The sequence below is a fragment of the Oryza brachyantha genome, chromosome 2 (assembly GCF_000231095.2).
Source record: "Oryza brachyantha chromosome 2, ObraRS2, whole genome shotgun sequence".
Classification (NCBI taxonomy): domain Eukaryota; kingdom Viridiplantae; phylum Streptophyta; class Magnoliopsida; order Poales; family Poaceae; genus Oryza; species Oryza brachyantha.
The window spans coordinates 24,542,778-24,555,053 of NC_023164.2; the positions used below are offsets into that span (position 1 = coordinate 24,542,778).

The 12,276-nt window shown below is 46.8% G+C and overlaps 3 protein-coding genes across 3 annotated transcripts; 1 reads left to right on the forward strand and 2 right to left on the reverse strand.

Moving 5' to 3' along the window:
• Positions 1-603: 603 nt before the first annotated feature.
• Positions 604-2,066, forward strand: LOC102713247. Its single transcript, XM_006649009.3, has 2 exons — positions 604-1,307; positions 1,623-2,066. Exons 1-2 carry the CDS (start codon positions 872-874, stop codon positions 1,700-1,702), a joined length of 516 nt encoding a protein of 171 aa, XP_006649072.2. The 5' UTR covers positions 604-871; the 3' UTR covers positions 1,703-2,066.
• Positions 2,067-3,128: 1,062 nt separating this feature from the next.
• LOC102713525 (bZIP transcription factor 23) lies at positions 3,129-8,057 on the reverse strand. Its single transcript, XM_040520511.1, has 4 exons — positions 6,886-8,057; positions 6,394-6,465; positions 5,527-5,556; positions 3,129-3,779 (listed from the first exon to the last, which is right to left on the reverse strand). The coding sequence occupies exons 1-4, from the start codon at positions 7,768-7,770 to the stop codon at positions 3,699-3,701; spliced, it is 1,068 nt and encodes a 355-aa protein (XP_040376445.1). The 5' UTR covers positions 7,771-8,057; the 3' UTR covers positions 3,129-3,698.
• Positions 8,058-9,920: 1,863 nt separating this feature from the next.
• LOC102713802 (putative mannan endo-1,4-beta-mannosidase 9) lies at positions 9,921-11,639 on the reverse strand. Its single transcript, XM_015833260.2, has 5 exons — positions 11,283-11,639; positions 10,987-11,181; positions 10,725-10,847; positions 10,410-10,606; positions 9,921-10,311 (listed from the first exon to the last, which is right to left on the reverse strand). Exons 1-5 carry the CDS (start codon positions 11,637-11,639, stop codon positions 9,921-9,923), a joined length of 1,263 nt encoding a protein of 420 aa, XP_015688746.2.
• Between the last annotated feature and the right edge of the window lie 637 nt (positions 11,640-12,276).

Sequence of the window (12,276 nt, forward strand, 5' to 3'; positions counted from 1 at the left end):
CATCTTGAAATAATATATTTATAAATAAAAAATAATTCTTGAATAAAATTATTATATGCACGTTCTTAGTAATCTAAAAGCAAAATAAAGTACGATAAAAGACCCTAAAATCAGCCCTAAATTTAAGATTGAAAATTTAAATTTTGGCTTATAAATATATGTATAAGCGAAAAGACAAAAGATGAAAAAGATTTTGGTTGTTATGCGCCATGTACGTCACAAATCATAAAAGAAAATATATTCTAATCAGACCCCACGTACAATACTACGAATCCTTTTTTTTAACAAGGAAAAAAAAACTTTACCATGCCGTATCATATTAAAAAAGTTATCTTTTACTACGTCCTCGTAAAGCTTCACTGACTAAGGGTCCCACACGTCATCCACCAGCACTCGCGGGCAAGTTGGACAGGGTACCACCCGGTGTACCGCATCGCACGGAAATCGCAACCGAACCACACCGGATTCAAACGGGCGAGCTCGAAATCGCGATTTAAACGGCAAGAAAAACGGGTGAAATTTCACCGCATTTGATTCCTCCTCCGAACCCGTGACCCCAAATCAATGCCTAATAATAAATGACTCTACCGATTCAAACATCCGCCGTTGGATCGAGGGCTATATATAAAAAAGGCAATCTCTCCCGCTTACGTCGGCACACGTCACGCAGGGACGCGACGCGACGCAAAGGGGGAAGGCGGCGGCGGGAGGGGAGGGGAGGGATAAAAATCCCGTCGCGGCGGCGGCTTCTGCCCCCCCACGCGAAGCTTTTTCGTCTCCGCATCCCCCCTCCCTTCGCCTCGCGGGGCGGGGGCAGGAGGAGGAGGCCCAACGGCGAACGGGCGGAGGAGGGAGGTGAGGGCGGGGGCTGATGGACGGCGGCGGCGGCGGGGGATCGAAGAGGAGGGGGGCGGGTGCGGTGGGTGGGCCGGCGACGGGGCTTCTGAAGCAGAACTCGTGGTCGCCGGACATCGAGAGGGACGAGGCGTGGGAGCGGCGGAGGGGGATGCACAAGGGATCGTCGGCGCTGCGGCGGGTGCGGAGCGTCACGGACGACGACCTCGACGAGCTGCGCGGGTGCATGGATCTCGGGTTCGGGTTCGAGGCGGCCGGGTGCCCGCTGTGCGGCGCCGGGAGGAGCCGCCTGGTGGAGACGCTCCCCGCGCTTGACCTCTACTACGCCGTGCATGGCGGCGGCGGCGTGGGAGAGGGTTGCGCCGCCGCGAGCCCGTGCTCGTGCGGCGCCACCTCGTCGGAGGCGTCGGAGGAGTCGCCGCTCGGGAGTCCCATGTCCATACTCTCTCCAGGTACGTACACCTTATTGCCGGCATCTACTCCGATGATATTAACGATCGATCGTGCTGTTGATGGGAAGAACAGCCATGGGAGACGACCTCCTAGATGCAGGGCACATGTGAATCTTAAAAAAGAAAAGAGTTTTTTTTTTCCTGCAATAAATCCCTACCTAGATGCAGGGCACCTGTAAATCTTACAAAAACAGAGTTTTTTGTTTGTAACAAATCGCGATTAGTGTTTTCCAATTCGATGATTAGTTTGCGTTGGGCATTCGATTTTTAGCTAAAGTTTGGGTTTTTGACTTGATCCTGATCGTTGCGGTGCAGGCGACCCGCCGGAGACGGTGAAGATGAGGCTGAAACAGTGGGCGCAGGTGGTGGCGTTATCCGTGCGCAACCGTTGCTGAACTCGTCGGCGACGCCATTTCCTCTCTGCAGTCGCAGCATCTAGAGAAGGAATACGAGCTGGAGAAGAAAAGAATATCCTTCCCTCAACGCGTCGGATGCTGAAAAGGAAGAGAAGGAATTTAGGGTTTGGTGGGCCGCCGCCTTCCACCCTCCGTCCGGCTCTCCTCCCATTATCTTGAACAGTTGAATTAACATTGTCAGCCATGACAATATCATTCAGCCATAATTTTACTTTACTCTAGCCAGTTTCTTGCTTATTCCCCTAAATCAGATCTTATCATCATCAATGTAAATCCATGAGGCAGACTAATTTTTCTTTCCCAAATGAGTGTTGCTCTCGCTGGTTCCTCTGAATTCGACAAACACAAGTGAAACAACCGCATCATCTGTCAGCTCTCACCAATCTGCATGGTGACAAAAGAATCTGGGACAAGGAGGCCAGACCTGAAAGCTTGAAATTCTTGTTCAGAAAGCAGCAGAGCAGCCGGACCGGTTGATGCAGCAGAGCCTGCATCATCATCGTCATCGTCGCTGCGCTGTGTGTTTGCAGTGCATTCTACGGAGAATTGTTTGGCTGGGGTTGTCAGGACAGGCTGTGGTCCGGCTGGCGCCGAATGGGAGAGGGAGGATGCAATGGACGCAGGCAGCGTACAGTTGGGCGTCCCTGTCTGCTGTCGTCGCTTTGGCACGGCGAGCTGTCTGTCTTTAGCTGGTACGGGGCTCTCGTTTCTTTCTCGAACCCATCGCGTTCGTCAGGAGCACGGCGGCGTCGCAGTGACACCGGCGTCTCGCCGTGCAACCGGGGAGAGTCAAGCCTGTGCATTGATGATGCAGCTTCTTTTGAATGGCAATGGAGCTCGTCCTCGTGGTAGCTCACGATAGAATTGAAGAGCAGCTCTGTCAGAGCAAGTTCAATAGTACAGGTAACACTAGCTCTAATTCATCTAATTCATTTATAGTCAATCAATTCATACAATAATTACCTACGAAGTATTAATATATGATCCTACATATCATACACACTATGTCCTTGTGCTGTAGCTGGGTTTATAGCATGTTATTATACTGCTCTCGGTATATGAAAAAAAAGAATGAAAAAAGAGGAAAGCTCTGACAGATTTACCTCGTCCCGTTCTCGACTTTTGCGAGAATTTAAGCCCAGTGGTGAAAGGATCATGAGATGCTTGTCGAGATTCTGCTAGTATTAGCTGCTCTGATGAGTGAAACGGAGATGCTCCTCAGGTGCTGCACGTGACTGGACAGCGATTTGGATCAAATTCCGAATGGGATTGGCTACGACGGACAGCAACACGAAACGGCCATAATTCATGTCGCGTCACTGACCCGGCCGGCCAACATCGCCACGCGCTTCCACCTCCACCACATGACCAAACATCCCCACATTTCCTCAGGTTGTTACCATGATAAGTACGGACTAGTAGTTGCGTTTCACACAAACTGATCACAACGACAATGTCACCACACACAGCACATTGCCATGGTCAATATAAATTCAGATACATCTTTGTCCAAAACGGCAAGAAAAGTACATGGCAAGATAGGATTCTACAGCAGCAAAATACAATACAGGGTAGCAGGCACCATGGTTAAATATATTACATACAATGCTCTACTCTCTTGGGCATAACTCAAAACTAAAAAACTGTCGAGTAAATATCAAGGGCAGCCTGTCTGTCCTAAGAGACAAGCACACGGGCTAATGGTTGGTCTATACGGGCAGATCTGGCGGTTCTGAACTAACCTACTACTACTATAATCGCTGCTCACTTTGAAAGGACTGTGTTCTAGTTGCAGGTAACCAAGGTCTTCAGCTTCAGCAATCACCATCCTACCACTATAATCACTGTTCACTTTGAAAGGACTGTGTTCTAGTTACAGGTAACCAAGGTCTTCAGCTTCACCATCCTACTACTATAATCACTGCTCACTTTGAAAGGATTGTGTTCTAGTTACAGGTAACTAAGGTCTTCAGCTTCACCATGGACCCGTCAGTGTCCTCCGCAGGCAAATTCTCTTTGCCATCGGTCCAACTTGTCGGCTCATTCTCTCTAGAACCTGCAGAAACCAAAACAGTACCTCATTAGGAAAAAAAATGCGGTGGTGATATGGTGTAAATGAAGCCACAGAGGAAAGTAAAACTAGGAGATTGGAAATATCTCTACCCGAACTGTCAGACATCTCTCAGACAGTAAGCTGACAGAAAAAAGAAGTAACGCAATTGTAAAGTCATTAAAACCAAGTCAAAGGGTATGGGAATAAATGATTCTACAGTTATATGAGAACTAAAGGCAGCAGCTCTGTTGATTTCCTATTTATCACAGTCCACTAGACAATCATGTAGAGTAAATTGTGCCAAGAGTGTAATACTATTGTTCCGATGGAGAGAAGAGCCTATAATTAGCTATTCAGGAAATTTCCAAAAGGATCTTTTGTAGAAAGGGGTCTGACGATATTGGCAGAGGGCAGTGGTTATTTTTGTTAAATTTATGTACAGAAATAGAAAAGCCAAATGTTTATGCTAACTTGCTAATTTCAGTCAAAAACTCAGAAGTTCAGTTTTTGTCTAATCCACATGTTTTTCTGGTATAGTGGCCTTTAAAATTTTGATTACTCTAACCATTTCAGGCACTCCCATAGCTTCAGTACACATAGGAAACAGTGGCGTAAGATACAGAAAAACAACTATGCTGCTGAGGATGTGCGCCTTGAAATTCTTCCCCTTCTAGCTCTAAATCATGTTATGATATTCAATCACCCGTGAGAACATATTCTCAGCAGTTTACAATATTTGGCCTAAGGAAGCAGTCTAAATAAAACAATCCGCAGATTTTACAGAATATCATGTTGAGTGATGTGTTGAATGCAAAATTAGTCAAAATTTTCAGTTAAATTGATTCTAAGAAACAATATATACAGTTTGGCAATTGGAGATGGAACATGAGAGTGGTTCATCAATCCTATTGGGTTTAATAGTTGCTTCTGGTTGGATATAAAATATAGCATCAAGACGTATCCTCTCACAACTTTTAAGTACTATAGTTTCGAAAATACAGTTACACCACTACGAACGGAAACATATTAAACAATACACACACTAAATATCCGCTTTATGAAAATGAATTTCAATATTTTTCTAGCCCTTCCAACGTTGCATTTGGCTAAAATTGTATTATTATAGATGAAAGGTCATTTAATAAATGGTTATATTTCAACAACGATTGCGGTTGGCTGATCAATTCAAAGAATTTCTTTTAAGCCACTTAAATGCAGCCACCGAACCCCTGATGTACGAATACAATCAATCACATCAACATCAGTCTGTGCCTCATTATTTCTCCATTTCTTGCCCCCCCCCCCCCCACCTTTACTTCATCATTGCTTAAGTTTCATACGTACAAGGTAAGAGTGTGAAAGCCAAAAACTCAAGACCAGTAGCTACCAATCAGAACATAGCGTTTCCCATTCAAACAAGTTTATCAAAACAGCAAGTTCAGAAATTTATATTTTTCTTAACAAAATTTTTTTAGATTTTCACCATACAGTATGTGAAAAATAATCATGGAGCAAAGCGTACATATGATATTAACAGATTAGGCTGTAATAACCTCGAAGCATCCATGGGTGATACCAAAACTTTTAAAAGAGTAATTTTCTTTCTATAAACAAGTCTGGTATCAGTAAACAGAGCATGCCAAGGGTATACAGCTTCACTTTTTTTCCTTTGTTTAAGACAGTAATAAGCAAAAGTAGTATTCAGCCAGAGCAAAAGTTTTTTTTTTTTTTTTGCAAGATAAGCAATTACCTCATTCTTTTGCTGCTCCAAGATTTCATCCTGCACATTAGAATACATAGCCAATAAGTTCACAAGCTAAAGCTTAATCAGATGGACAGAGTAGCTTTTGCCTAGTGCCTACCATGCCACTATCATGTCTTAAGACACTTATGGGGTGATCGTTTGGCTTTTCAGCGATTTAAAAGTAAAGTCTGAAAAATTAACTACAACGAAAAATCCCAAAAGAAACTCCAAATTTAAAGTTGAAAATTCAAATTTTAGCTTATAAGCATAAGCAAAAGCGAAACGATGAGGCTGTTTATGTTTGTAATGTGAAGCCTTAGAGAATGTGCTAGCACAGTGCAAAAATGAAATAATCACAAGTGTGGGTGAAGTGCAACATTCACAAGTGCTATTTTAGTTACAGTAGCAATTAAGAAGAGTAATAAGCTATGTATATTACAATTCAGAAACCAAAATATTTTAGTTACAGTAGCAGTAAAGAAGAGTGATAAGTTATCTATATTTCTATTTGTACAGTTAATATATGAAACCATTCTATGATTTTTCTACTTGCTGAGGACTTCACTTGGTCAAATGCTCTGGAGACTGCTGCTAGAAACTAGTGGACAGGTGGTGAGCTGATGATTATCGAGAATAACAAAACTGATACTTTAAGTTTTGAAAGTGGAAAAAAGAAAGTGTTCAAGTGGGGATAAACAGAGAGCAACGGCTAACAAGTATAAATGAATAATATGCCAACATGTGAAGTGCAAATGCTTCTCTGAAATTCCAGGCGTTTGAAAGTTTAAAGGTTACCTAAGGCTTCTAAGTGCTTCAATCAAATTGAAACGAATAAAAATCAAACAAGGATTGCAATCAGAACATGGAGAATACCTGTTTTTTCTGGAGCTCCTCATTGAGCTCTTTAAGTTTAGCCACCTCAGCTTCCAACTCCATCATATAAGCCTGCTCCATATCGGGGAACATAAATTAATTGAGCAAAACAAAAGGTTTTAGGACATAAACAGGAGAAAGTTATATTTAGAAACACCACTTTGTAAGGGTTAGCCTAATAGATGCAAAAAAGATGTTTACGCTGTGTACAATAATTTAGTTTCAGTATGTTTTTCACCGATATGACACAATTTTGCAACATGTATAAACACACCCTAAGTTAGCTGTTTGAAAATGTAACAAAAGATCAAATAAAACGATCAGCATGACGATAAACATTTCTCATCAGTTGTCACATCGAAAAGAAAAAAAAGAACTGGTGGAAGCGAACATGTATGTGCTAGTATGCTTTACACATGTCACTACATGTATCCATAAGGCAATTTGATGGTAAAAAAATAATAACAGCACAACAAAAGGAAGATTCTTCACCTGTTTCCTCTGGCGCGACCTCGCGGCAGACTCCCTGTTCTTGATCATCCGCCGCTGCCTTCTCTCGACAACCTTCTCGATGCCCGGCGCCTTCCTCCCCCTCAGTCCACCATTGAAAATGTACGGCACCGGAGATGGCGACAGCGATGACAGGTCCCCGCCTTCCATCTTGCCGAAACCATTGGAGCTAACGGGCCTCACCGGCGAAACCAACGGAGCGACGCCACCTCCACCCTGTCCGCCGACAGCTCCAGTGACCAACCCATTTCCCAAGGAGAGAGGAGGCACGATCGGAGCAAACACATTGCTCTGGCCGAACAACATCGGTGGCGGCTGCGGAGGCGGGGCCGGTGCTGCCGCAGGCGCCGGCGCCGGCGGGACGGGCGGCCCCGACATGTCCTCCCTCACCACGCCGGCGCGCACGAGGAACTCCTCCAGCGTGACCTCGCCGAGCGTCTGCTGCCGCTGGGCCGGCGGGGGCTCCGCGGCGGCCGGCGCAGCGGTGGTGCCCCCTGCTCCAAAGCACATCATGTCGCGCCAGACCGCATCGACGGTCTTCTGGCTGAGCGTGCGGGGGAGGGTCAGCGAGCCCTGCCTCTGAACGGGCGTCGTCCCCGCCGCGTGCTCCGCTGGCGCCGCGGACGCCGACGTCGTCGTCGTCGTGGCGGCCGCGGCGCCGACGGCGTGCGACTCCTCGGCCGTCCAGATGCTGCGGAGGAGCTCGTCCATGTTCATCGACCCGAAGTCCTTCCCCACCCCGCCCAGCGTGCTCTGGAACTCGTCAAACGTGAGCGAGTACACCGACCCCTGCCTCGCCAGCGGCAGCGGCGTCATCGGCGGCAGCTGCTGCTGCTGCGGCCTCCCACTCCCTCCCGGAAAATCCATCTCCAAACTCCAAGCCTCCAACCAAACCAAAACCCCCCCCAAGATCCGCGACGACCAGCAACGGCCGGATTAAAACTCGGGACGGGGCGCAACGACCACTCCTGCTTCGAAACAGCCCAGCCGGCAACGAGCAGTAGGGATCAGAGACGAGGGGGACCTGGAGGATGTGGAGCTCTGCCGTTGGCGCGGACGACGCGGGCCGCGGCGGCGAGGCGAGGCGAGGAGGGCGCGCGGGACAGGTGTCGGCAGCGAGGAGCCGTGTGGGGTTCGTTTAAAACGCCGTCTCGTCTCCTCCTCGCTCCCATCTCGACTAGTGCGTGCCGGGTAATAAAGTATACTTTTTCCCGCTACGCGCACACAGCGACCCGTCCATCACCCGCACCCCGGCCTCAGGACCATTTCATTTGGAAGAAAAAACAGAAAGATCCGGTTACTAAGAATTAAATTCCTTTAAAAAAATTCGGTCTGTACAAAAAAATATAGGAAAATAAAGAAAAAATTTCTATCATTTATAGAGAGAAAATATAAAAAAAATTCATCCGCTTAAACTTATTAAATAATTTGTATAAATTAATATTGTCATTCATGTGTTTCTATTCCTCCACTTTTGTGTTACTGAGCTATTGCAATTCCTCCGAACCAGCCCAGATCTCGTGGTGGGGCTGGGGTGTCAGTGGGGGTGGGGGATGTTGCTGGGCGGCGTGGTCGAGTGGGATAAGGTTTTTTATTCGGGTTTGGTTGGGACACCGGACTCAACGTGGTGGGTGGGTACCCACACGGGGGCGGGGGATTGTGCTCGGGGGGACGCGAAACGTGGCGGCCTCCGCGACGACGCTGACGGGTGGCGACGCGACGGGCTGCCCAATGGGACGCCGCGAGGTGTGAGCATCCGCGCGGGGGAGCGGGGACAGGTGGACGGCGCGGGATCGTGGTGGAATCCCCCACCAACCAGGCAAGGCAACGCCGTGACGCGGGGCCGACCGGCTGACCGGCTGGCTCCGAAAAGTCTAATTCGCGAGCGCGCGCGAACACTCCTCCTCCTCCCCTCGTTGCAGGCCCAGCAAGGCGGAGCGAGCGCCCTGGACGGCCCAATTCCAGGCCCAGCAAGTCGGTGGGCTGACACCCCACCTAAAACAACGTTTTTTTTTTAAAAAAATATATGTTAACTTTATACGTATAAATTTTACATGTATAAATTTTTTAACTTTTTGTGTTTATGTAATTTTTATATGTATGTATGTGTGTATATATAAAGTTTACATGCAGAAAGTTTATGTGTATAAAGTTTACATGTATAAAGTTTATGTGTATAAAGTTTGCATGTACAAAGTTTATGTGTATAAAGTTTATATGTATAAATATTGTGTGTATATTATATATATAGTTTATATGTATAAAATTTATGTGTATGAAGTCTACATGTATATTTCTGGTTTCGTGTGCTGGTTTCGTATGAAGTCTATATATAATAAAAACAGATGGTATATTTCTGAAAAAACATAAGAACAAATAATTTTTGGAAAAAAAATTCTAATAAAATCAAGCAGTATCTCCCGCGTCACAATCGTATCACGGTGGCATTGTCGGCCTGGAAAGTCGACGGCTTTACAATCTTATACGTACGATATTCTTCCAGTTCTCCACAAAAAATGTTATTTCTTCCTTTAGATAGGATACATGGATTACTATATCCTCTTCTTAAGATACATCCTCGTGTAGAGATTAATTATCGCTGTCCCGTGAATTGGCAATCGTCTGAAAATATCCTCGTGCAGGTTAATTATCGCCGGCTTGCGTGAATTAACTCTGAGAAAATATCCCCTCATCTACTGCATATCATTTATAAAAATTATAATAATAGATTAATATGATATATTTCACTTCATAATCATACAAGTTTAAATATTACTTTTATGATTTATAACAGAAATGATAAATTCAAACTTTAAATAGTACACGTATATTCACCGTCATATTTGTGGTTTCTGTTATACTTGGTAGAAAACATATTCGAGCTTGCATATTTGTAGACTAGTGTGTTGTGTATTAATCTATCCTTTTAAATTTTTTAGTAATTATTGTTTTGTATTAATCTATCCTTATAAATTTTTTTAGTAACTATTCAGACGTGCAGTAGACGAGGGATGTCCTCAGAGTAACTGGCAGTTTTGCCACGCTGGGCCGGCCGGGCTGAGCCCGGCGATCCTGGCGCACTGATGAGCGACGACACTGGCCGTGGACGGGCTGCGCTCGAGCACCACCTCGTAGCCGTCGGTCCAGCTCTCCATCCCGGGCGCCATCACCTGCCAGAAGAGTCCCCCGGCGCACGGCCCGCCCGCCCGCGCCGACGCGTACACCGCGTCGAACACCATGCGGAAGTAGGCGTCGCGCGCCGCCACCGCGTACCCGTTCGACCGCGCCGACCACCCGAACTCCGTCACCAGCAGCGGCTTCCGCAGCACCGCCGCCGCGTCCTGGATGTGGCTGGCCAGCCACCTCCGCATGAACGCCACCTGCTCGTCGCTGCTCGCGCCGGCCACCCTGCAGCCATTGTTGTTGTTAGGCGCCGGAGACGCTAGCTTCTTCCGCCATGAATGGATGCATGGCTCAACGACGGTGTGCTTGCTTAGCTTGCTTACCATTGGTCGGGGTAGGAGTGGATAGTGGCGAAGTCGACGGCCGGGACGAGGTTGTTGGCGATGAAGTCGGTGCCGACGGTGTAGCCCGGGTTTAAGTTCTTGTGCATCGACTCGCCGTAGAACCCTTCGAGCCCGATCTCCACCATGTGGTTCGGGTCCACGGATTTCACGTAGCCGGCCATCTCCGTGATCCATGCCTGAACATAAATCGATCGATCGAACGATCAAATCACCACAAATTAATCCATATATCTTGCAAACATGTACGGGTTGCCGTCGACTGATGGAATGAGTTAGAACTGAAGATTGAATTACTTGCAGAGTTTTTCCAGAGAGGTCGCTCTGGCAGCGTGGCTCGTTCATGAGCTCCCATGCAAAGATGGCCGGCTCGTCCTTGTACGCCACTCCGGTTATCTTGTTTACTCTCGTCAGGACTGCCTGTTGCATGCGTAATTGCATATGCATGCGTGCAGAACGTCAGATTGTATTGAGAAAACTTATAGTACATCGCAACAAAAACATGTGTTTCTTTAGCTTGAAAAGTCGATCAGTTTAGCAGATTTATTAGGCCACATGCCTTTACGTGGTTTTTGTAGAACTGTTTGGTTACTTCGCTGGTGAAGAATTGGTCGTCGGAACCCAGGTAGTGGCCCTGATCTCTAGCCCATTGCACGTACTGCTTCTTCCCGCCGAAACCGTCCCAGTTGTTCACCAGGCTCAGTATCAAATACAGCCCTCGTTTGTTCGCTTCGGCTATTACAAAATCTAGTCCCTGGATCACACGACAGCATTATAAATATTGCTACGCAATTGCATATTGTCACATGTAAAATAAATAGATATACATGGTGTTGTGATACAACACGTACATACCATAAACATGCTCTCGTTGTACACGCCGGGGGACTTCTGCAGCGGCCGGTAGCCGCCGTCGCTGAACGCCCACGTCCGCACCAGCGTCGCGCGGAGGCGCGCCGCCTGCCGGAGGACGTCCGCCGCCTTGCTCCGGTCGGCGGTGGCGTCGGACGCCATGTACATGAGCCAGTACGCGTTGAAGCCGTTCGAGTAGAACGGCCGCCCGCCGACCGTGAAGCGCGTCCCGCTCGTTCTCGCGAATGGCCGGGCGGCGGCGGCGTCCGCTCCGGCGTGGCCGCCGTGCGACAGGAGGACGGCCGCCGCGACGGCCAGGACGGCCAAACTTGGCAAGATCACCTGCCGTTTGCTCCCCATGATACGATCCATCGCAAAGATTTCGATGTGTACGTTGCTACGTCCCGTTGCTGTATAGTGTTATATAGATGGCAAGCTAATTAAAGGGCCATATGATCTCATGGCTCGCTCCTGTGCTAGCGTACGCGGGTTTCCTGTTCTGGTGTATCTAGCATAGCATGGTATGGAATATGAAACGAACTCTGCAGATGAGGCTACGTAAAGATTGCGAGGCCGTTAGTTGGACGAAGACGAAAGTATGTTCCAATGCCCCATGCTCGACCGTAGTCCCTAGGACGTTGGCTGCGAAAAAGGGTCGTTCTGTTCCGGTATAAACGTCATGCAACCGTACCAGATGCGGAGCTACAACTAAATAGGGGCTCTCTATTTTATCTGTTGTAACTTTTTTGTAAGTTAAATTTTTAATTTTTAAAACTTAAATTTGAATTTGAGTTTGAGTTTTTTTCCACCGTGCATGGTTTAGTTTATAGCTTTTGATTTTAAGTCGTTATGAACACGTATATAAAACTTTTATTAACACATTATTTTTCATTTGCAAAAATATGGTTTCATTCTCTCTTTAAAAAAAGCGAAATGATGGTAGCTAGAAACTAGTGCCACTTCTTGTTTTAGTTTGCTTTGGACTTAGTTCAATCTT

Coding starts and splice junctions, on each gene's coding strand:
- LOC102713525 (XM_040520511.1), bottom strand. CDS start 7,770: ATGGATTTTCCGGGAGGGAGTGGGAGGCCGCAGCAGCAGCAGCTGCCG. Junction 5,557..6,393: donor AGGAGCTCCAGAAAAAACAG/GTATTCTCCATG, acceptor TCTAATGTGCAG/GATGAAATCTTGGAGCAGCA. Junction 3,780..5,526: donor TGGAGCAGCAAAAGAATGAG/GTAATTGCTTAT, acceptor TGGTTTCTGCAG/GTTCTAGAGAGAATGAGCCG.
- LOC102713247 (XM_006649009.3), top strand. CDS start 872: ATGGACGGCGGCGGCGGCGGGGGATCGAAGAGGAGGGGGGCGGGTGCG. Junction 1,308..1,622: donor CATGTCCATACTCTCTCCAG/GTACGTACACCT, acceptor GTTGCGGTGCAG/GCGACCCGCCGGAGACGGTG.
- LOC102713802 (XM_015833260.2), bottom strand. CDS start 11,639: ATGGGGAGCAAACGGCAGGTGATCTTGCCAAGTTTGGCCGTCCTGGCC. Junction 11,182..11,282: donor ACAACGAGAGCATGTTTATG/GTATGTACGTGT, acceptor CGTGTGATCCAG/GGACTAGATTTTGTAATAGC. Junction 10,848..10,986: donor TCTACAAAAACCACGTAAAG/GCATGTGGCCTA, acceptor CGCATGCAACAG/GCAGTCCTGACGAGAGTAAA.